At 35.8% G+C, this 23,682-nt stretch overlaps 2 protein-coding genes and 1 long non-coding RNA gene across 9 annotated transcripts in view; 1 reads left to right on the forward strand and 2 right to left on the reverse strand.

Moving 5' to 3' along the window:
• The first annotated feature begins 3,597 nt into the window (after positions 1-3,597).
• LOC104887978 (MADS-box transcription factor 23) lies at positions 3,598-22,838 on the forward strand. Of its 6 annotated transcripts, none has more exons than XM_010672805.4 (10): positions 3,600-3,963; positions 4,205-4,414; positions 14,652-14,730; positions 18,494-18,555; positions 20,183-20,282; positions 20,360-20,401; positions 20,490-20,573; positions 20,778-20,926; positions 21,019-21,083; positions 22,403-22,838. In XM_010672805.4, the coding sequence occupies exons 2-9, from the start codon at positions 4,233-4,235 to the stop codon at positions 21,035-21,037; spliced, it is 717 nt and encodes a 238-aa protein (XP_010671107.1). In that variant the 5' UTR covers positions 3,600-3,963; positions 4,205-4,232; the 3' UTR covers positions 21,038-21,083; positions 22,403-22,838. The 6 variants fall into 6 exon arrangements, 3 of the variants coding, with proteins under 3 accessions (XP_048494629.1, XP_010671107.1, XP_048494647.1); XM_048638690.2 differs by having other exon boundaries at positions 3,602-3,963; positions 21,022-21,083; XR_007271050.2 differs by having other exon boundaries at positions 3,598-3,931; positions 20,778-21,083.
• LOC104888031 (uncharacterized) overlaps positions 5,853-23,682 on the reverse strand; it is a 36,782-nt gene continuing 18,952 nt past the window's right edge. For both annotated transcript variants that reach the window (XR_789407.4, XR_007271058.2), the window contains 2 exons: positions 8,743-8,900; positions 5,853-6,168 (listed from right to left, as the gene is read on the reverse strand). This is a non-coding gene — a long non-coding RNA (uncharacterized LOC104888031). The remainder of the gene's footprint in view (positions 6,169-8,742; positions 8,901-23,682) is intronic.
• On the reverse strand, positions 8,828-13,921 carry LOC130591648 (uncharacterized). The gene has a single exon (XM_057395259.1). It carries the CDS (start codon positions 13,876-13,878, stop codon positions 12,946-12,948), a length of 933 nt encoding a protein of 310 aa, XP_057251242.1. The 5' UTR covers positions 13,879-13,921; the 3' UTR covers positions 8,828-12,945.

The raw sequence follows: 23,682 nt of genomic DNA on the forward strand, positions 1-23,682 counted from the left end.
GACCTTGCAAAACACATTTTGGATGCCCAACTACAGACATAAACTTAATACTTCAACAGGTTCTCTACCTATTACAAACTATCCAAATATAATTTTCGACATTGCAATTGAATACTCTTCTGGTTTCTAAGTCCATAATACAATCACGATAAATGTGCACTTTATGTCATTAGTGCAACCAAATGCACGCAGTCCAATCATGGAAAATGTATTCTCAAAACTTGAATATAATGCTAGCTTTTTCTCACTTAATACCTACACCGATTGGAGAAATTAATCCATAACATTCTTATACTATTAGCTATTTGTTGCTTGTCGATTGGATGGAGGAGTGCATGTAGGTGAACAAGCACCATGAAATTAAATTTACGCAATTGAAAACTAATATTTTGATGTTCATTTACTTTGTTTGTTATTATATTGTTACACTACTAACGATGTTTTCTAAATGAAAAATTTGTAGATCATTTCTCTTTCAAATTATTACTAATGTAATTATACTTTTTATTAATTTAATTTTGATAATGATTAGTCTGAACCTATTGTAATTCATCTATACTTGCTTAAAATTATTATACCAAAAACAATGATATACTCATACAAATACCAAGACAACCAAGTACCAAAGTACTAACTTTCAACTTGCAACTTGCAACTTTGATTTTCTTCTTGATAAGGGAGTAATAGAAATGGAAAGTTCCACATTTAGCATCGATATTAAACTATCTTTAGTTCTTTACCATCTTTGAAAACCTTCGATTACTTAAAGCCCAAAAGAGTAAGGTAACTCGACTACCGATAGAAGGTGCTTCACCACTTGGCATTTAAATACGTTTCATCCTTAAAAGCCCAAAAAAGGAAGGAGTGAGAATAATTATCTCAAAGGCTCAAAGCTATTGTCTATTCTAGCACAATAACATGTTCTACACCTCTCCGATGACTTGGGTTGTAATTGACGCTCGTTTAATTTTCTAATCTAGTTTCCGTTTTCCTTCAGTACACATAGTTTTTGTTTCTTCAAATTATGTTCCATTAATTAAGCTTCAAACATGTGATATAGGCCTAGATAACTCATATAGTCATACGAAATTAAATGTACGAATAAAGGCCGGTTAGTTGTATATATATATATACTAGAATTTTTTGAACGCGATGCGTGCTTGAATTTAACAAAAACCCGATTTTTTTCGGCATAAGAGTTAAAATTTGAACATTAGACATATGAAGTAGAATTGTTTTTAGTTGCAAAATTTGATTGGTTTAGTTTCTGTCACTTAAGTCTCTCACCATTTTTATTTTATTTTTTTTTACTTTTCAAAGTTAAATTCTGATTTCACTACAAATACACCACTATTTTTTTTTATCATGACCCACCATTAATTGTGAATGGTTCTTGAGAATAGTGATTTGTAAGTAAATTTTTGTAAATATTTTTGTATGTATTGACGTTCTAGGTTATTAGTTTTAGTTTGTATGTTAATTTTAAGTTTTAATAGAGTTTCCTGATTATTTGAGTGATTTGCGTGATTTTCTCAATTGTATGAGTGATTTGTAAAATTTCTTCTTTTAAGTGATTTGTGAGTGAGTGTTGTAAATTAATTTTCGGTAGTTTTCTTTGAATGTCGATTTTGATTTTGACATTTCTTTTGTAATTTAGAAAGGGAAGAAGGGCAAAATAGGCATTTCAAAAGAGGACACCATTGCTCCCCCTTCCCTTATATAATAGAGATATAGGAATAAGATCTTGTGAAAACCACCTTTGTAACTGAAAACTGAAAATTTGGAGCGTTGATTTTTAATCGAACGGTTCACGTATCTCAATCTACCCTCCCGTAGTCTCGTGTACTCTTTATCTCACCTAACCTTTGCATCTCTACTCTCTTAACTCCTCTGCTTCTCTACTGATACATTCCGAAACAACAACTCCAGCAACACCACCACCAACAACAAAACCAACAACACTCACACACCACATGGAAGGGAAAGTACCTTTAGTACTTTGTCGAACCACCACAAGGCGGCAGAAACAACGCCAACACATGGGAGTCGGAGCAGTAGGTGCACCACGAACACTTCAACGATAACATGTGGATCGAGAGCAGAGAGACACAAGCTTAAATCAATTCCTAAAGTGGCGAAAATAGTAGGTGAAAGATGTCCCGAATCTTTCATAATCCTCTCTTTCTTTTGTAGGCCTTTTTTGGAGTTTTGCCATCAATTCATCATCTCCTCGAATTTTAGGATTCTTCTTCTTGATCTTTCCCTATATTTTGAGTATTCTTTCTCAAATTTACTTTTTCGACTCTTCAAATTATCTTTGTTTTGAATATTTGATTGAGGTTGAATAATTTTTAAGTTTTGTGTTTTCTGGTTTGAGAATTATTTGGTTTGGTTTGATGAGTAATTGTTAATTTTATGATAATTTTAAAGCTGATAAATGAACAATTCAACAGTAGAAATGAGCTCAACAAAACAAATTTAAACATGCGAAAAACAAAAATTAACATATAAGGTTAACCTTTGAAATATATAAAGTTACTCTTAGACATTTTGAAACCAACCACCAACTAAATCTAAGGATTTGGCTTTCCATTCACGTTATTTCCGTTTCTTAAACCCTTTTCCTTTCCTCTTAATGAACCAAACATTCCCTAAATGTGAAAAAAGTTACTCTTATACTCCATCCGTTTCCTAAAGATCTTCCCTCTTTCCGTTTAAGGGTGTTTCCAAAAGATCTTCCATCTTTTGCTTTATTCCTTATTTGGCAAAACAAATTTCCCCATTACCCTCTCATGTCACTATCATATGGTCCACCATTACATTATTAATTCAATTTTACTCCCTTTCTCTCTCCTACTTAAACCCCTTTTTATTTGTTTATTTATCTTAACCCCTTTCTCTCTCATACTTTACTCACACCATGCCCCACACAACTTGATTTTCCTTGGTATCTGTAGGAACAGTAAGTCGGAAGATCTTTAGGAAACGGAGGGAGTAGCATATAAATAAAGTTACCCTAAAAGTGTTAAAAGTTACCCTTAAAATAATATATATATATATATATATAAGTTATCTTAAATTGCTAAAAGTTAATGTAAAAGCGCTAAAAATTTACCCTTAAAATATATACAAAGTGTGTAATTGCTAAAAATTACCCTAAAATTGACAAAAGTTGCCATATTTTCAATTTTCAGGGCTGTTTTCAACAAATCCCACCCCTATATATATATATATACTCATTTTATCTTTTCAACGGATCTGGCCTTTTTGCTCATTTTAGCAATTTTTCGCTCATATTACGAAATATTTGCTCATTTTCCAAACTTTTTGTTCATTTTATGTTTTTTTTTTTTACTCATTTTATGTTTTCATTCATTTTAAGAAACTTTTGCTCATTTTACAAATTTTTGCTCATTTTATGTTTTTTTTGCTCATTTTACTTATGAAAAAAGTAAAATAATGATCAATGTTGCTAGTTTGGTTTCTTAAATTAAAAATGTAACAAATAAAAAAATGTAGAGAGATTATCTAGTTTTTCCCAAAGAAAAAAAAACTTCCAATCTTAAGGGAAAAATATGGGAAACCAGATAATAAAAAGAGCAGTCCTACGTCACTTGCCACAACACATACAGTCTGAAACTATTAATTTCTAAAAACGGCAACCTAGGAATTGCCACACGTCGGTGATCTATTAGTCAGACAACCCTTTTACTTTCAGTAGCCAATGACATGAAATATAAATTGATTCTTATAGGTGATTGAGCACAAACACCCAAAAATAAGTGTTTTCTGTCCCCATTTTAATTTCCATTTACGTATAAAAACTAAACACTTTCCTTTTATAGCTACTAACCACGATTTGAAATCAAAAATCAAGCTCAAAGGGAAGTGAATTCCAGATTGCAGCAAACCTCAATTAGTATTAGCAAAGGTTTCTTTCTTCTTTTGTCTGCCTTTTTACAAGTAAGCACAACTAGTATTTCTATTTATAGCTCCTTCTTTAATTCCCCTAATTTCTTCAGCTGTTCCTCAAATTCCAATCATTTTTGTTCCTTTATGTGGTAAAATACATACTAAATTCTTATTTTTTTTCCATCTACCCCATTCTGTAAGGTTGGTTCGTCCCAATTTGATATAAATATTATTTTCTCTTTTTGATTTTCTTGCAAATTTTCCTAAAATTTTGTGCAATTTTCTATCTTAGGCTGAATTTTGTGAAATTGGTGAACAAAATGGGAAGAGGAAAGATTGTGATTCGGAGGATCGATAATACTACAAGCAGGCAAGTAACATTTTCGAAGCGAAGGAATGGATTGCTGAAGAAGGCAAAGGAATTAGGCATCCTTTGTGATGCTCAAGTTGGGGTCATTATCTTTTCCAGTACAGGGAAACTCTATGAATTTGCTAGCAACAGGTTAGTGGTAACCTCCCCATCTGTTTGAGTCTCTCAATGCTATTGTCTAAAATTACCTCTCATGCTAGATTCCATTGATTAGCTCTATTTTATTAAAGAGTCTTATTTTGCAATTTTAATCTCCTTACGGTTGATTAAGAATAAGCGGTTAAGATAAAGAATTCACTAATTGGTAGATTTTACTTAATTACTAGAAATTTAACACACTAACTTTAGTTCAACATCTCTTTTTTGGGAGTATAGATGTACAAAGATCAATAGGTTTGACTATAAAATTAACCTAGGTATCCCCTAAAACATTACCATATAAGCAACACAAGTGGATCCTGCTTCACAATATTTATCATTTTACTGGATGTGGAAATCTTAAATCATTACTTATTGAGGAAAATCAGGACAATGGCTCAAAATGAAGAACATGGTATGCAATAAAATATTATATTAGGAACTTGCTTGGTTTCCTAAATGATTGAATCGGAAAAGAAAGGGAGCTAGGGAAAAGAAGCAAACAAAGATAAAATGTACTAGACATATCTTTTAACTGATTACTGAATTGCAATTTGTACTGAAGGAATATTATTATCAATTAAGTTTTTTCCCGATAGAAATAAGTAGTATTAATGTTCTTTTTTCATTTTAAGAAACAATGCCAATAAAGATGGAAGTTTATATCTGTATCTAACAGACAATTTATGGTGGATAATAAAAGATGCATTAAATTAGTACCATTTGTAATCAGAAAAAGGAAATAGTACCAAGTTTAGTGTGTATATCACTTTAGCCTTTGGCTACCTTATCTAGGTTAGTACATTGCCACATGCTCTTTCGACAGTGGCAACTTAGGATATAATGCTGGCCCAGAAAAGATGAAGACTATGCTTTTTAATTGGAGTTTGATATGAGAGGGCCCATGCGGCGTCACATACAAATATTGAAATATTAGGTATGATTCTTCTCCTATACTAGAAATTTTAACACTCTAAAGGGAAGCTACAGACATGGGGTTTTCTTATCTTACGACCACAACTGGAATAGGAAGAGACACATCTTGCCAACAAAGTGTTTCATCAACTTTTTCCCAATATAATTTAACAAGGCCATCACTAATAAAGTACCCCAAAAGTTGAAACACAAAGTTTGGGAAGTATTAAAAGTTGTTTGGCTATCTATGTGAAATAGATATGGATTACCACGACACCCAATATACTACCATGTATTGGGCTAAACTCCTCGGAAACTCCACAATTTATAGTCACTTTAGTCTTGAGGTTGAGGTGGTGGAGTAGTGACAACACTTCCTACCTTGTATGTTTGAGGTTTAGAGATCAAACATCATAGGACTCATTTGAGAAATTTCTCTTATTCCTTTCAAGTGAGCCCATTTCATCTTACCTTAAAAAAATAATCGATTTAGCCAGCAAAAAGAACTTGGTAAACATAGACAACAAATCAAAATTCTTCGCAATCAGTTTGAAAGAAAATGTAGCTAGAATAATACAAACTTTGATCGATTATTCCAAAATAATACAAATTTTATACCTACTTTTCCCTAACTATGTCAAAATTGAATGCAACATGATAAACAGAAAAACACAATTAACTTCTTCCTAAGCATATCGAGTGCAGCGAAAACATTCAAGTTGTTGATAGTAATTGACCCCTCTTTCTTCATGCTTCCTCTACCCACCATGTTTCTCTCTTCTTCAACATTTCAAAACAATTATACCCACAACTTTTTAAGCTAATTCAATCACCTAAATAAAATGGAACAATTGTTCAAGATATTTTTTTAGGAGCAAGTTTAAATATTGAGAGATTTTCTTTTCAGTGAGATTATATTATATTATGGTTTTTTTCCGAACAAAGAACAAACCCAAAAACTATTATACAAACACAATAAAGAAAACATAAAAATATTTTTCGATTTTAAAACAATCATATAATTGGGTAAAAACTTGATTTTCAATTTAAGGAAAGTGGGATTAATTGTGAAGCGATTGAGGAAGCAACGCAATAAAATTGGGGGATTCGCTGTGCAAGCATTGCAAGCATTATAGGGGTGCTGGAGGGAATGGTGGAGGTTGACGAGGGTGGGGGACTTAGAGCTGATCAAGAATCAAGGTCAAACCGGAATATGGAAAGTTGATCAAGGATCAAGGTCAAACCGGAATGTGGAAAGCTGATCAAGGAACACGGTCTAACCGGAATACCAGAATGAACCTGAAAAACCTATTTCGGATTTCCGGTCCAGCCCAAACCCAGAAAATCGATCGGCCCCGGTGGACCACAATTATGCTCTTTTAGTTTAAAAAAAGATTTAAGGTTAAAAAAGTTTCAAAAGTAGAAAGCTGAAAACCTATTCTTTATTGCCTTAAGAATTATTATTGTTAGAATTATTAAATTCTAATGTATCTAATTCATAAACATGTTCAAATCTAAACAAAAAAATTCTTTTTAAATAAAATCAATATTCCGGTCCAACGGGTCCAAAATTGAACAGGACCGAAAAAATTCATGTTCAGATCGGACCTGATCCGGTCCTGGTCCGAAGAATTTCCAAATTCCGATCCACTGGTCCAAGTGGTTCCGATTCGATCCTAGATCGGTGGTTTATGGGGTCGACTATAGGGTTTGATGGATTTCGAGGGTAGGGAGTGGAACGTGGTGGTTTTGGAAGTAGAGGAGAGGAAAGGGTGGTTTCAGGTGGGTGGGAATGGGGTGGTGGAAAGGAGGGATGGTTTCCGGTGTATGGTCGTGGGGAAAGGAAGGGTGATTTCCAGCGGGTGAGCATGGGGAAAGGAGTGGTGGTTTCCGGCAGGTAGGGGTGGGGGGTCCGGGCGGGGGTGGGGAAAGGAGGGTGGTTTCCGATGGGTGGGTGTGGGGTAAGGAGGGTGGTTTCCGATGGGCGGGTGGGGGAGGAAAGTATTTTTTTAGATATTTTTTTCCTAGTTTTATAGGTTCAAGGTCAAACTAGGTCACTTAGTTTGAATTGTTGTCTGAAAGATGGGAATAAAGTTTTATTTCTAGGAAATAATCCAAAGATTGTGTTATTTTGGGAGAATCAGCCAATGTTTGCATCAATTGTCACATTAACCCAACATTCATAATAAACAAACGAGTCACTATGATTCCCCTAGATACCAGTAAAAAACACTCGTCTCCTTCCAATCATATCATCACAACAATTTTTATACATTCACTTAGATGAACATTTAAAAGATGCACATCATTCTACTATGGCTAATAATTGTGAACGTCAGCTTCCAAGTATACTGACATTAAGCAGGCAGATTTTCATGATGTAAATGTAGGGCAGCATGGGTGCAAGTTGTTCATGTGGGTTGACGAAGGTGACTAGAAAGTTATGAGCCATCTATGACGAGATTCACGACTTACCTCCTAGTCCACTGAGGATGGACCACCACATGTCGGCCTACTGCTTGTATCCACTCCATTATCCAAACAATATTACAGATTTAGTAGCTAACAATGAATAGACCTCATGCAACTAACTCCACCCACCATTTTCGACATCCTCGTGTTTACATTCTTTCCCATATCAGGATTCTTGACATACCAAACTCAAAAAATCTTTCATAACTAAGCTTTACTTCCACCTTGACAACCTTCAAAAGGTTACCTTAAAATAGCTAGCAATGACTAGACCTCAAGCAACACCACCCACCATTCTTGACATCCTCGTGTTTATATTCTTTCCCATAGCAGGACTACATATCAAGCTCAAAAGATCTTTCATAACTAACCTTGACAAACTTTCAAAGAGTTGCCTAAAAATTTGACCAAAGTATACTTGATTGCCTCTCTGGCCTCTGTTCTCAAATGACAACCTACAGAAAACGGCAATGGAGCCACTCACAACAGATCATACTCCCTTGTGCTTTTAATATTCCAAGCGCACCCATTAACCTATAGCATCCACTCAGCTTGCTCAGCTGGATAGATTAAGAAAAATTTCTCTTAGTTTAATCCTATGGAAACCGTTTATAAAACTAAGGGAGGGGAAAAGTCATGAGAAACTTCATTCCAGATTGCATTCCCTTCAAGTGTTGGTTTCATCCTTCTCTTCCTATTTCTCGAACTTTCCCTAGTCAAACAGTCCAAAATCCAGTACTCTTGACACAGTTCATTTCTAAAACACTTTTTGTTTCAAAGCTATTCTCATGACTACAAGATCAGATCCACAAAGCATAAAACCACCGACACCATTGCCTAACTTCATCTCAACTTGATTATCACCACGTTGGATTCTAAGTAGTCTTTTTTTTCCAAGTAACTACAGTCTACACATAATTAAGGACAAATGATACCTTTAGTGTGCCCATGACTTCATTTTACGAAGTTGTTGTAAGAGTGTCTTGCACGATAGCCCCTCCACTTGTTTTCACACATCGGATTTCTTCCTTGCAATCGTATGCAAACCTGAGAATCCTAAGTTTCTCCTCATTCACCACAATACCCTGTTTTCCTGAGCTTAAAACAAGTATTTCGCAACAAACAATTTTAATCAGCAAAAATCATACTGTAATTAGCAACAAGAACTTTTAACTTCATTAATAAAATTAAATTGAAGAAAAGTTCCCCAAACTAGTTTGAAAGAGAAATCTAAGATTAAACCAAACAAAAAGCCGAAGTTCAAAAAAATGAAGACACACAGGAAGGACAAGATTTGGTCCACAATGAATGGTCCAGTTTGGGCTAGTTGGGGACCTGAATTTACATAGCCCTAAACTCAACTGACACTACTAGTGCGTCAAGACGAAACTATTCTTCCCCACTCTAGCCACCACAGCCAACCCGACTTCACCACCATCACCCTCTTTACAAGCAAAATCCACAAAGCACCACGCCAACGATGATGGCTAAGCTCACATCCAACAAAGACGAGTAGATGCAACAATATAGTAATATGAAACAACACAGTAAGCCTATGAAAAGACAGGACATCATCCAAACATAAACTACTAGTAGCCAAGAATGACGCCAACGACTAGTGAAGCATTACCTTCTGTGTACCAAATGGTTTGAACAATCCCATCATGTTCGAAAGATGAAAAAAAGGTATTGAGCAATCGAAACTAGCGATGGTCCATCATGCCTATTATCTCACTTACACTTTTCACGATATCCCTCCATGTACTATCAATTATCAAATTACCTAATATGACACAACATTATCCTGCTTCTTAAATCATACATCTACCACCAAGGCTATGAGAGATGATCAATAACTTCAAAAGAACCATTTGACATTATCTCGCTTAACATTAGTTCCTCAAGATCTAGGACATGTTCAAAACATATGTAAAGGATTCGTCGAGTATTTCCCAACAGCAAGATATTGTAAATGGGATATCACCAAGGCTCTTTTCCACTCTTAGACACTTCCATAAATTTCAAGGTCACTTATGCTAAAACTACTCCAAATAGTAATATATTGTGATGAATGAGCAAAAGGAGAATCTTTTGAAAGGGGAATTCATACTTAAGAGACTGTTCCAAACCATTATGTGAGATTACAAAAGGTAGAGGGAAGAGGGTTTGATAAATTGACTTTTCAACAAAACACTTACTTTCATTTCTAGGGACAGAAAGAGGTTTAGTGAGTTATCCTTGTACCTTTGTTTTCAAACTCGTGGTCAATTCTTTTCTAGAATTAAATTAAGGATTAGTTAGGGACTCTATCACCCATAATCTGAAGACGAGATACACCAAAGAGGGGAAGATTTGGTGTCTAGCCTAAATTATAAATACACCCTCAAATATAAAACAATCAAACTCAACTTTAACAATTTTTTCAAAATAAAAAACAAGGCCAAATTACACGGCCTTTCAAATTCCAAGGCAAATTTAATTTGCTTTCGCACGTATCGCGTGCATATAAGATTGTATAGCAATAGTTAAATGGATAATGTTATAGCATCTCACTTTAGGTTAATGCACGTTTTAGGAGTTAAGACATATTAATCTACAAAATGTCATAGTAAGCGTGTAAGCCTAATAGTTCAACACGAGACGACCCCAAAAACTCGAGGTGAGTTTGATCATTGTGAAATAGCGAAGTTAAGGCGAGAAGGAAACTGGAAGATAGGAAATATCGTGACCGATGAGAAAGAGCAAGAACTTCTCTATAGGCCCGCATGTCTGTGCACACCTTCACACGTCCTTGCAAATGTGAGCTTAGTCCCCATAACAAGGATTTGCATTTTATGTTTAACACTTGATTGCGACAATTGTCAATATCCTAAATCCTTCTAGATTTTAGCATTTTATTCCAAATTAAATGTTTTACTAGTTTAGGAATATTATCATTAGGATTTTAGGCTATCCTAAAAATATTATTTAGGGGTAAAACTACCCCATGTTAGAGTAATGGTAGGATTCCAAACTTCAAATAAATAGGGCTTGAAGTTATTATTTTATTATAGGACATAAGAATGGGTGAAAGATTAACAAACATTCACAAAAGACTTGCCAATGTTCCTCATAAGGATGGTAGTGCTTTACGAGAAAAAGAACACCACAATAATATTGTTTTATTCAGATTGAGTAAATTTCTATGTTTATACATCGCCTCTTTATTTTAGCGCATTAGATTTGTTCATATCTCATTATTGTTGTCCATGCCTACCTTTACAAGTGGTATTAGAGCCTAGGGTCGATCTTAAGAAGGATGGACAAAAGTTAATGCGCTAAAAGAAAGAGGTGATGAAAGATATAAACATAGAAAAAGTTAAGATAGAGTTGCTTTCACGATGAGAAGTGCACTCAAAACCCTTTAAGGATGAGTGAGAATTATTGAAGTAAAACCAATTAGATCATGGGTGTTAGATTTGAGATACTCATCTTAGGTTTACTTGAAAGAATAATAACTTGTGTTTTTTGGGAAATGTGGACAAGAAATTGTGAATCTACCACATACAGAAATGGAGAAGGGCTCCGCATGACCATGCTCGTATCTTCTAAGAGAAATATGTCAATGACAACTTTGATGCTAAGCTACCATGGGGAGCTATTATGATTCTATAGCAGCGAAAAGATCCAAAAAGCAACACCACACGCAAGAAGCATCTTTGTTCAGAAGCACACATAAGTACTAAGAGGTCTTAGCTTGAGGGGAGACATTATCACACAGACAACAATGCAAAAATCTTGGTTGTTCATAGAGTGAGTCGAGAATTTTAATTGTTTAAGCATAAGCGAAGGTAATTGAGTAATACGAGGTGGGCCCTCTTTTATGAGTTTGGTCATGGAGAAATAACAAAGGTAAGGCAAGAAAAGATCATATTTTGCACAATAACTAGCAAAGAGCAGCACAAACTCTTTCGAAGGTGTGGACATTTAGAGAAATTTTCGCACGCTTAAACGAGGTAAAAATGGGCCACAAACGTAGTTTATGCTGTTTATTGATTCCTTACGATGATCATTGAAGTATCCTAGCCCAAGATACTAATCTTTTACTCCCTCCGTCCCCAAAAGATTTGAGCACGTGTTACGAGACTTTAAGGTGATAAGTTGTAGTGTGATTATCAAATGTTATTTTATTGAAATAGTAGATGTGATAAGAGTTTGTGGGATAATTTTTTTGAATGAGAGAGAAAGTTGGGTAACTTTTTATTGATAAAACAAACGTGTGGGCCAAAGGAGTGTAAAAGAAATAATATAGTAATAGTGAGTCCATGCCAAAAATGGAAGTGTTCACACTAATTTGGGACAAACATAAAAGAAAAGTGTCCAGATTGTGAGATGGAGGGAGTATTTTTTATTTCATTTATGTTGGTTTAGGTATAGATGTATATTATTAGTTTCTAGTTCATCGTTGAATATATGAGGCTAGAATAATTTCTTACTTTAGTTTGGGTGAATCTTAAACCTCTACGTGAAGAAGGGTTTTGAATCATTGTTTTGTAAAGCACACAATAGAGAAGAAATTGCAAACACTCTTATAGATGTCGTGTAGGTGAGTTACTAACACTCGTTAAATTGATTAGTCAAACGAGAGTACTTTAGGTAAAATGGTTTAATTTTACATACCAATGGCAATATTAGCTCACATAATACAACAGATGAGCGGGATATTGTGCCATAGTAGCTTACCTCTAAGGTTAGAGGGAAAGCTTTATAGAATGGTTGTCAGACTGATGTTATTACATGTGTAGAGCAAACATATAGGAAGGATCATATTAGGTAGATAGGGGATGTAGAGATGTGTATACAACAACAACAACAACTAAGCCTTATTCCCAAGGTGATTGGGGTCGGGTCGGCTAACATGAATCGTCAACTGGAATCGTGACCAGAGGAGATGGCATCGTCAAGAGTGATAAAAGTTTTTTTTTTTTAAAACAAGGTTTACACCAAAAAGTGTTTAGAAAAGGTTTTTAGCAAAAGGTTTTAATACCAACACAATTGAGAAAACAAATAAATGCAGTAATCAGACCCCTTCCTCCACTAGATACTACCCCTCCACCCACTTCTATCCAACGTCATGCTCTCCTCAATCCCAAGTAACCTCATACACTTTCAATTACCCTCAGCCAAGTCATCTTAGGTCTTCCCCTACCCTTTACAATTTGATTACTCCTCCACTCTTCAATTCTTCTCACCGGTGCATCTCCTGATCTCCTTTTCACATGACCAAACCATCTTAACCGATTCTCCCTCATCTTTTCTTCAATGGATGCAACTCCAACTTTTTCCCGGATCACTTCATTTCTTAATCGGTCCTTCCTTGTGTGGCCACACATCCACCGCAACATACGCATCTCCGCCACGTTCATCTTATGAACGTGGCATTGTTTCACCGCCCAACATTCGGTGCCATATAACAAAGCAGGCCTAATTGCAGTGCGGTAGAACTTTCCCTTCAATCTTTGGGGAATGCCGGAATCACAAAGGAATCCGGTGGCACTTTTCCACTTTAACCAACCCGCGTTAATTCTATGCGCCACGTCTCCATCCAGTTCTCCATCCTTTTGGAGAATGGATCCTAGGTAACGGAAGACGTTCGATCCTTGAACCACTTTGCTATCCAAAGTGACCGCCCCCGCCTCGCTGCTTGTAACCCCACTGAACTTGCACTCCATATACTCCGTCTTACTTCTGCTCAATCTAAAACCACGGGCTTCTAATGTATGCCTCCACAATTCCAACTTACTCTCAACACCTTCCTTTGTCTCATCAATCAACACAATATCATCCGCAAACATCATACACCATGGTATATCATCTTGAACTGACCTCGTTATTTCGTCCATGACTAGAGCAAAGAGAAAGGGACTAAGTGCAGAACCTTGATGCACTCCGATCGTAATAGGAAACTCTTCTGTCCTCCCCACCGTAGTCCGCACACTCTTAGTTGCCCCCTCATACATATCCTTGATGATATCTATATATTTCAGTGGAACACCTTTTCTTGCCAACGCCCACCAAAGTATGAGGTTCATCAATGTGCATCAAGGCCATCAACTACAAATATAAACATACACATGATACCTAGCATGGGTTATGACAGACCGAGAGCTCCACTAGTATGGTAGCAGCCATCACAAGAGATGTTAGCAATACGAAATCGCCAAGGTGTATTTCAATGAGGCTTCAACTTCCTATTGTGCGTAGTGGGATGAAAGACCAGCAAATCTAGTTTTGCCTATAAGACGAGGCATTGAACAAACGAATAAAAAGATAACATTTAACACATTATGAGAGAATCTGAATTAGCTTCAAAAAAGGAAGTACAAGTTATATATGAAGAGCTGTTGCTTAATTCAGAACTTTGTAAATTATTCTTTATCATATAGAGAGGGACTCTCTGTCCAGAGATAATGCTCATTATTCAAGGATAAGGCTCTGATACTGGTGTTATTTCTTCACCATCAATGCTTCTACTTCCCAACAACACTTAAGGATAACAAGCACCTTGAGACACTAGTAACACAAAGATCTAAGTAATCCTTACTGCAGATAAAGCCATTGTGTACAAAAACAGAGCCCAATGCAGATTAAACTACGACTATTATTCTCATCCAAATTAATGACAGAAAGCATTGTGGATTTTGAAAAATATTTGACAGAGGCAAAGAGCATACCTGGAGACATATATGCATATAGATTTCAGCTTAAACGATATTAGGGCCTCCAGATAGTTCTGTTATGAACTGTTGCAGGTAATAAATTTCTGAATAGAAATTGCTGACGGCTCTTGTGTTTGCTTTGCCAGCATGACATCAGTAATTGACCGGTATAATAAAGCTAAAGAGGAAGAGACTCAAGTGGCGAATCCAAATTCTGAGATAAAGGTACGCTTCGCTATCTATTCTTGTTTTGGATGCAGACAAAGTGCATTCAACAAATAGGTACACATCCTAATTATTATCATATGTGCAATGCCAACTGACCTTGCAAAAACTCAGTAAAGAGTTCTCCTTAAAGCAATGAGCATAATATTTCTTTCCAGGGGAAACAGAGAATGCATAAATTATATAAAATATCATTTCCTCCTATTTATATGCTCCCACCGAAGTGAAGGCATAGTTATCATGACTCATAAATTCAGCAGGCGATCATTTAAAACTTGCAGAACTTTTAGAGAGTTGCAAGTTATTAGACCAACCTTACGCATACCAGAAAAATGTAAATCACTAAAGTTATCTTCCAGACTCCTTTAAAAAAAAAAATTGTCAGAGATATTTAAATCTTTCTGGAAGTATCATGTACAAAAAAAGCAACTTTTGAAAAATATACAAATAGAATGAATTTATGTTCTTCTTTGATAGGATACAGATCCAGGTTACTTGGCTATTGAGTCATATTCATCCTCTTGAGTTTCTTCAACAAGCACAAACTACTAACCAAGACAGCTTCTTGGTAAAAGAGGCACATTAGAAAAAAATCTCACAGGAAAGCTCATTTTCAAACCACCCTTACAACTAGAAAGACAGAAAGTGCAACTACGACCAAAAAAAAAAAATCTAATAGACACAGTATTTTGATAGATCCCGCTGAAGATGGGATTGAGACTTGACAGATGTCAAATCTCAAGATGTAAGCAATCGCGCCTTAGATAATCAGAGAGGGTTTTTGCGACGAAAAAAGTTTCAGTACTGCACAACAAACAATAATGAAGAAAGGTGAAAACAAATGGTGCAAGTAATACAAAAGGTAAAAAATAAAAATCTGAAGTCTCTTAGTATGAAACTACAGTTGAAACTGAAGCAAGGCCCAATCACCAAGAACTGCATGTATTTCTCTTCTAATCTTCATATTCACCCTCTATCTCCATTCATAACTAATTTCGCCTCCCTCTTCTATTATGACCGTGTTTGGTATAAGGATTTTGGATAACGTTGGCTTTTTGCTTAAAGGTAATTGAACTGATCATAATGATATGTTAGGTAAATGGATTTAACAAAAAGTTTGTTACTTCTACTTCTATATAGTAAGCTATAAGCCAAGAAGTCAAATTTTTCATAACTAATATTGAAACTGACTACAATCTCTAACTACAGAGTTCAGTTTGGGCATGTAATTGGTTCAGGGATCAACCTCTAAAAGCTCAAATTCCAGATTTGTCCAGATTTGCCTTAGCTAAAGAGGCTACCATCAACAAGGTGTTAGATTGGAATGGTAGCCATAAGCAATGAAATGTTACTTTTTTGAGACTTTCTAAAATTTAGGAAAAAGATTCATGCCCAAGATTTTCAGAATGCCGTTGGGTTTGAGAGGCGTTGAGGAGGAGAATGATGAGACCACTTAGGAAATGTTACCTTTTCTGTTAAGAGTTTCTGTTTCTCCCTTTGAAAAAAAATCTAATATTAGGAAATCAAAAGCTATATTAGAGCTTGTTTTTTCCAGCAGCCCCCTAGTGAGGATGTTCTAAGGAAGGAACTCTACTAGTAATTGCAGTTTGTGCCTTCGAGGAGAATTCTATAAATCATTTCCTCCTCCTTTTGTCTTGGTGTTCTTTTTCTTTGGTACTAATCTTTAACTTTGTCGGGAATGAGCTGGGTCCAACCTTGTTCAGTGAGACATGTTCTAGTTGTCTGGCAAAAGAAGAGAAAAGGTTGGCTTGCCGAGCTCTGAAATACAAATCTTTTGGCACTTTCGGCACACTTCGAAGGAAAGAAACCAATGGATTTTTGAGGGTTGAGTTTCAACTCATGGAGGTTTCAAGTTCCAATTTTTGAGACATCTGTACAGCTGTAGTCAAGTTAGTAAGTGAGCATCACTTGGCTTCTCCAGATTTTGTAGATAGATTGCTTCACGATAGCTCAAGGGTTGCGCAATGTGTCGTTATCCCTCCTTTTGTAAATGCGCAATACCCACTTGGTGTCTTTTTAATCTACTTGTCCAAAAAAAAAGGGAAAAAAACCTACTACAAAATGCAAACAACGACCTGGTCAAACAGGCAAGTGAACCAACTAACATCTACCAAACACCACAATTTTTCCTAACCATCAGTTCTATAACTTCTGTCAAGAGCTTCTGTTTAGGACAGCATCATACCAGAATATAAATAGTTGTAAAACAGGCAAGTATGATTATCTCCCTTCTAATCCATCCTCATTTTACAACTTTCAATATTTTCTGCTCCAGAACTATTTAATTTCTTTGTAGTATTCATCAGTAACTTTAGTCATGAGATGTCTAGATTTCCAAGTAGAGCAGCTTGTCCAAAATGTTAAGCTTGTATGTTTTAAAGTTGTGCTCTAGCCATCAGGGATGTTATACAGCTCAAACAAAACATGCTAAACTAAAACTTTAGTGGAGAAAAGAGATGCAGGAACAAAATTTTATGTGACAGTGGCATCCAAAATGAGACCAGTCGTGGCACCCCCTAGATAAATAACAAAAAAAACTTGAATGGACCGGGTTCACAATAACTTATTGTGTACTGAAACCATATGATATAGTCAGTTTTCATTGGATATAGTCAGTTTTCGTCTGATATAGTCAGTTTTCGTGTGATATAATCACCTTTTATAGTCAGGTTTTGAAAAATAGTCAATTTTCGTATGATATAGTCGGGTTTTTTTTCTAATACAGTCAGTTTTTGTATGATAAAGTTAATTTAGATTCACAATAAATAATTGTGAACCTGACCCACCCAAGATGTTTTGGATAAGTAAAAGGTCAGCTTCTAATTGACTAATCACTACAGCAAACTTACAAAAAACCTAATCAAAATAAATTCTTGTTACATTACACTTTCTAATATTGATTTTGTTTCCAAATACTAATATAAATACATGCATCTGAAGCAAGAAGTTTGCAAGAAAAGCAACCAAGAGTATCAACATAGATTATCTGAATCAAGACCCGATCCCTAGGGTAAAGATTACAAAGTAATCAAACAAAACAGAAAAAGAGAGCAAAAATAAACAAAAAATTACATCACCTTTCACCACACATCTTCCGTCGAGTGCTCCAACAAGGTAGAGTAGCACAGGAAAAAGATAGGGGTCCAAGTGTATGCAAGAAAGTTTTGCAACAAAGTAAAGAGGAAGAAGCAGCCAAAAAAGGATAGGGTAAATTTTTTGAGACAGCCCAAAATGGAAAATCGAAATATAATTTGGTGACACAATGAGTAATATTCTGATATTTTGCAAGAAAGCACCTCACTGTTGAGAAATTTGAGAATAGCTCAGATTCGAATAGCCAAAGACAGTATACCAAATGACCAACTTACTGCCTCAAAATCTGGTAAGAAATCTAATCCCCTTAAAATAGGTTGCTATCTCCACACCATGCTTGAAAAACATAAATGAGCAAGCTACTTTACATATCAATAAAGAAAGACAGTACTCCCTAAGTTTCATCATGTTTGCCCACTCCGTACCCTATACCTCACGTTGGGTTACAGATTGAGAAGTGGCAGAACATTTAGGATAGACTGAACATTTGTGTGCAAATTTATTATAATATAAATCCTAGAAAGAACCATGAAAAATGCCTCTTACATTTGTGTTGAAAAAGGGTGCACCACATAGCAATTATCCCATATCTTTGGCTTATTTCATCAGCTTTTTTCAGTAATATCTAATAGACAGCTATTTTTGGTAGTTTTGGCAAAAGGAAGTGGCAATGTTAAGGCAGCAGCTGCATATCATGCAAGAAAGCCATCGGTATGTTTTCTCTCCGAAATAGATTATCTACTTAGCATTTGAGGAGGCAAAACTTACCTTGGATCCCAATATGACATAAAAAAATAGGAAAATTTGTCAGAATAAACCTTATAAAATGTCCACTTCGCGAAAAACAACCTTATGAAAATTTTATAGTGGCTTAGAACCTTTAACTTCATCTTTTTTCCAAATGAAACCCGAGGCTTCTTTTCCGGCGTTTCCCGTGACTTTCTGGCATCAACCCATATATTTCCTCTTTTTCTCCCCTATTTGTCCTCTTATTTCCATCTAGACTCATTAATCCAACAAATCCCTCAATTCTATATAAAATAAAATCCAAGTACATAAAATCCTTGATCCAAAAAATATGACTTATTTCTAGTCTTCAAATTGCTAAATGATGTTGAACTTACTCCCCAAAGTAGAATACTGAGCAGATCTACCAACTGACTGCACATAAAACAGTAAAGACTCAGAAAATCCCTCTAAGCAAGAGTACAAAACGGAAACAAAGCGACCACCCATCTCACAAAGAGACTCGTGAGGGATGTTCCTACCAGAAATGTTACTCTCTACATCACAGAATAGTCTGAACACTTTGCCTTTTCGTTTGTCCTAAATTATTTGGACATTTCTATTTTTGGCACGGCTCCACAATTATTATATTAGTTTTCTTACACCCCTTTGGCCCACATTCTATCTCAACCAATAATAAAGTACCCAACTTTCTCTCTCTTTCAATAGAAAAATACCCGCACCAACTCCTATCACATCAACTCTTTAATAAAGTAACATTTGATAACTAAATTATAACTTATCACCTTAAACTACATGATGCAACAAGTGTTCAGATCTTTATGGGACAAAGGGAATATATTATTTCTTTCCAACCACAACACCCGCAATATAGACAAAAAAGAGAAAGGCCAAAAGGATCTATTACCCATGTTTCGAGTTTCAACCGTCACATTAAAAAATACAATTACAACCATGAAGTTGAAGTATCCTCCCTAAGAAGAAGAATGAGAGCAAATCTACCAACTGACTATACATAAAACCATGAAAACATAGGATAGGCCTCTAAGGAGTACATAGAGAAACAAGGAGATAACCCATGTCACAAAGAGACTCATGAAGGCTGCTCCCATAAAAGATGTTATGTGGCTTCTTTTGAACCATAACACCCACAGAATAGACAAAAAAAGAAAGAAAGGTTGTTAGTATCTAATAGGTTCTACCTCGGGCCTCCAAGGAATGTGCCGTCCTATCAACCTCAATTGCTGCACCTGCAATAGGTCCATGCTTTTAAAAAAAAAAAAAGAATTGCAAAGCAGTTTGGACAGGAATAAGTTTTCTGCTCCAATGAATAGGAAAGGGCTTTATGTAGCTTGAAGATCAAGGCAGGTATCCACGCATGACTATAGGAAAAGAGAAAGTTGCTATTGTGATATATATTAACACTAAATACTGCTCCAGACATATCTTAAATGATATTATTTCTACAAGGTCAACCAATCAAGTTATATGGATTAACCTCCATGGTCATACGCTTCATTGGATGGAGAAAAAAGACTATTCATCCCAAAAAAGCAAGAAAATATGACTTGTTCTCCATCTGATGCTGTAGGCAAATTATGGGTGAAGAGCTCTCAGGTCTGACAGTCAAAGATCTACAGAATCTTGAAAGCCAACTCGAAATGAGTTTACGAGGAGTCCGAACGAAAAAGGTACTGAAGCAAGCTCCCTAACATCAAAATTGCTACTCCACTTTAAAGGAGGTCACTCATAAGTCTTTCTATTGCAGGATCAACTCTTAATATCCGAAATACAAGAGCTAAACCAAAAGGTCGGACTCCAAAAATTGCTGTGTACACTTCTTGCTTCACTTAAAATTGATCCATCTTATCATTACATAAACAGTACCTTTGTTACAGAGGGAGATCATCCACCAAGAAAATGTGGAGCTCTACAAGAAGGCAAATCTAATTCGTCGGGAAAACACAGAACTGTACAAGAAGGTAATTGTTTCCTCAGCAGTGTATTACATATAAATAATTTTAAAAAAAATTGTTGATAATATACAATTGAAGATATTGATGGTCCACGACTCCACGTTATGCAATCGGCAAGTGTGCAAAGTCAATATCGTGCAGAGGCAGTATGGATTAAAAAAAAAACTTTCTTCATGGATGAAAATTTAATCCCATGAGTCTCTTTTACAGGTATATGGCAATGGGGATACAAGTGGTGTCAATGGCGCCATGCCTATTGAAAGTGAACTGATAAAAGAGGGCTCAAATGGACCTGTCCATCTACAGCTTAGTCAACCACAGCAGCAAAATCATGCATCAGCAGGAGCCATCAAGTTGGGGTATATGACCGAATGCACATTTATCTAACCTAAAGTTCTTATTCGTCTCACAGAAATTTGATCCAAAATTTTTCTGTTTTATTTTGCTGCAGCAGACTACAGCTGTACTAGCAGGAATTTTCAGTAGGAAACACTTATCCTGGTCAAAATTCCCAAGGTCAAAACGTTTTGCTCCTATTACTAATTAGTGGTATAGAACCACAGACAATATGAGATCTAATTGGTTTGTCATGCAGCAAGAGAAGTTTGCATGTGTTGGATGAAAAGCTAGACAAGATGAGAACCTCCCACAAAAAAAAAACCCAAAAAAAAGTTGTAGCCTGTATCATGTAATAAAGAAAAGTACATGGAAGATAATGTATTCCATGCTTAAAATCTTTGATTCCCATTTTTCGATCTCTTTGTGCAAGAAAGTCAACACAATAACTATCTAGCTTTTATAACATGGAGCGAAACAGCAGCATTTAGCATTCCCCTCGTGAATAGTATCCAAGGATATGTTTATTTATTTATGACAGCATCAGTAAAGGCAGTTGCTGAACAGAGACAGGGAGACTGGTGAGACTTAACTAAAACAAGATATGCTTCCCGCGAAGAAATCAGATTGTCATTCATAGTGCACAAATCAGCACGTGTGTTATAGAGACAACTATAGGCATGGCATAGATGACAATAGAAATACTGAGATACTCCCTCCGTCCCAGAAAAATCTGAACACTTGTTGGGACATGTATATTAAGGTGATAAATTGTAGTGTGGTTATCAAATGTTATTTTTTAAAAAAAGTAGATGTGATAGAAGTTGGCGGGGTATTTTTATTAGAAGAGAGAGAAAGTTGGGTAACTTTTTATTGATAAAAGGTAGAGCGTGGGCCAAAGTGGAGTATGAAAGAAATAATATATTAATAGTGGGACCATGCCAAAAATGGAAGTGTTCAAACTAATTGGGGACAAAAAAGGAAAGTGTTCAAACTATTCTGAGGGAGTACTAAAAAGAGAAAGAAAAGAGACCAAGTTAATTTCTTAAAGCATGAAAAATTCTATGCAAAAAGGCATAGGCTTATGCATTACCAGATAACCCCACATGCAACCTGTGACTATAACTTGAGAGTAGCAGACTAAACGACACATATTCTAACACAAATGAGCAACTGTGGAGATTCAGTCTTTGATGGGACAAATCAGCCAAAACGGGAATTCATTGCTAATCCAATGAAAATCATACCATCATACCACAGAGCATGATCATAAAGAAAACTCATTGAGCTTTGTAATTGCATGTAAATACAGAAGGGGACAATAACTGCGTAGAACAACATTATGCCCATGTCACACTCCCACAAAAGTCAAACCTTAGCAGCATCTAACCCGTATAGGGTGATAAATTTCAGAGAACAAGATCTACTTTCATTTATATACAATAGTATATTTGTTTCAAAAGACTTGTATAAATTTAACACGAGCTTGGAAATTACAGGTACATGGTCCGCAACTCCACATGCACAAAGTGTAAACACTGACCAGTGACGAGGACAAAGATCATACGATTTCAGATTTATTAAAGAGTCTGCACGCGGGAATTTGTTCTTAGCATAAGAGGTATGACAGTGTAGCAATGCTGAGCTTTGTATTTAGAATGTTAATAAGTTTCAGGAAAGAGAACTATAATTTTAATATATTCTACTGTTTGTACAAACTTTGCTTTCAGTTGAACCAAGCAAAATAAACACGTTTACATTTCTACTCTCTTTTTCTCCTCTAATTCTTTCTGTTTTGATTACTTTGAGTTGGGTTCCCGATTTTTTGAGTTTTCACAGATCACTACATGGTTCGACAATATCCTCCCAATATAAGTAGGCAAGATCCAGTCTGGAAAGCCCAGTGTACACAAACATACCCCTAGATAGTCCAACTCCAACTTTCAAAAAATAGGGCAATTCCACTTCTCATCATAAGGCTATGTGTTGGAATGGAAAACAATTCAGCTTGTTTGTATATAGAGTGAACAACAAGTACATTTTCATTGCCATCTTATCGCTATCGAGATTACCCAGAGTCTTTTCATTGCCATCTTCCCACAATGACAAATGATAATACAAAGAAGAATGACCTTTGCCTTTTCTCCTCTATATCAACGTCAATCTCCTTAAGACTCAAATAGCAAACGCACAGCCATAATTTTCCATCAAATTACTTCGAGCAGTAAATACAACATTTTAAATTTTTGCTTCAAACGACTCAACCATCATAAACAAATATCACACTCCATAGAAATTTCAAGCAGAAAATACAACCTCCTCTATTAAGACACAGCCTTGAGTCCAACCTCCTCTTACATCTTTGCAAATCCATAACAATATCCACTCTCACTAACCACCCTATAATGTGGGCATCAAAATGACCAAAATGTGGAACCATAGAGCATATCACAATCTATGTCGTAGATCTTAAATTAGACACTCTCATATAGTCTCTTATCCCGTATCCACATGCATGTTACTCCAACTCTTTCTATAACTCTACATTACTCGGACTCTTTATTTTAACTAAAAGACTTGAATCGGATCAGCGATACTTCATTTTTGGCCCAGATCATGGAGATCTTCCGAAAACATAACCAAGTCGGACTCGGACACCTACCCATGACCGACAAGAGTACTCGAGTCCAAGTAACATAGCTTTTACTATGTTTGATATGGAAATTTCACATTTTTCAAAAACATAGCCAAGTTTGACACTTGAATACGAACTCGCGTC

Source organism: Beta vulgaris, chromosome 1, assembly GCF_026745355.1.
Source record: "Beta vulgaris subsp. vulgaris cultivar EL10 chromosome 1, EL10.2, whole genome shotgun sequence".
Classification (NCBI taxonomy): domain Eukaryota; kingdom Viridiplantae; phylum Streptophyta; class Magnoliopsida; order Caryophyllales; family Amaranthaceae; genus Beta; species Beta vulgaris.

Excerpts from the sequence above, each read along its gene's own strand:
- LOC130591648 (XM_057395259.1), bottom strand. The coding sequence starts at position 13,878 with ATGAACCTCATACTTTGGTGGGCGTTGGCAAGAAAAGGTGTTCCACTG.
- LOC104887978 (XM_048638672.2), top strand. The coding sequence starts at position 4,233 with ATGGGAAGAGGAAAGATTGTGATTCGGAGGATCGATAATACTACAAGC. Across the intron at positions 4,415-14,651 it reads TATGAATTTGCTAGCAACAG|CATGACATCAGTAATTGACC; the intron begins GTTAGTGGTAAC and ends TTGCTTTGCCAG. Across the intron at positions 20,402-20,489 it reads TACAAGAGCTAAACCAAAAG|AGGGAGATCATCCACCAAGA; the intron begins GTCGGACTCCAA and ends CCTTTGTTACAG.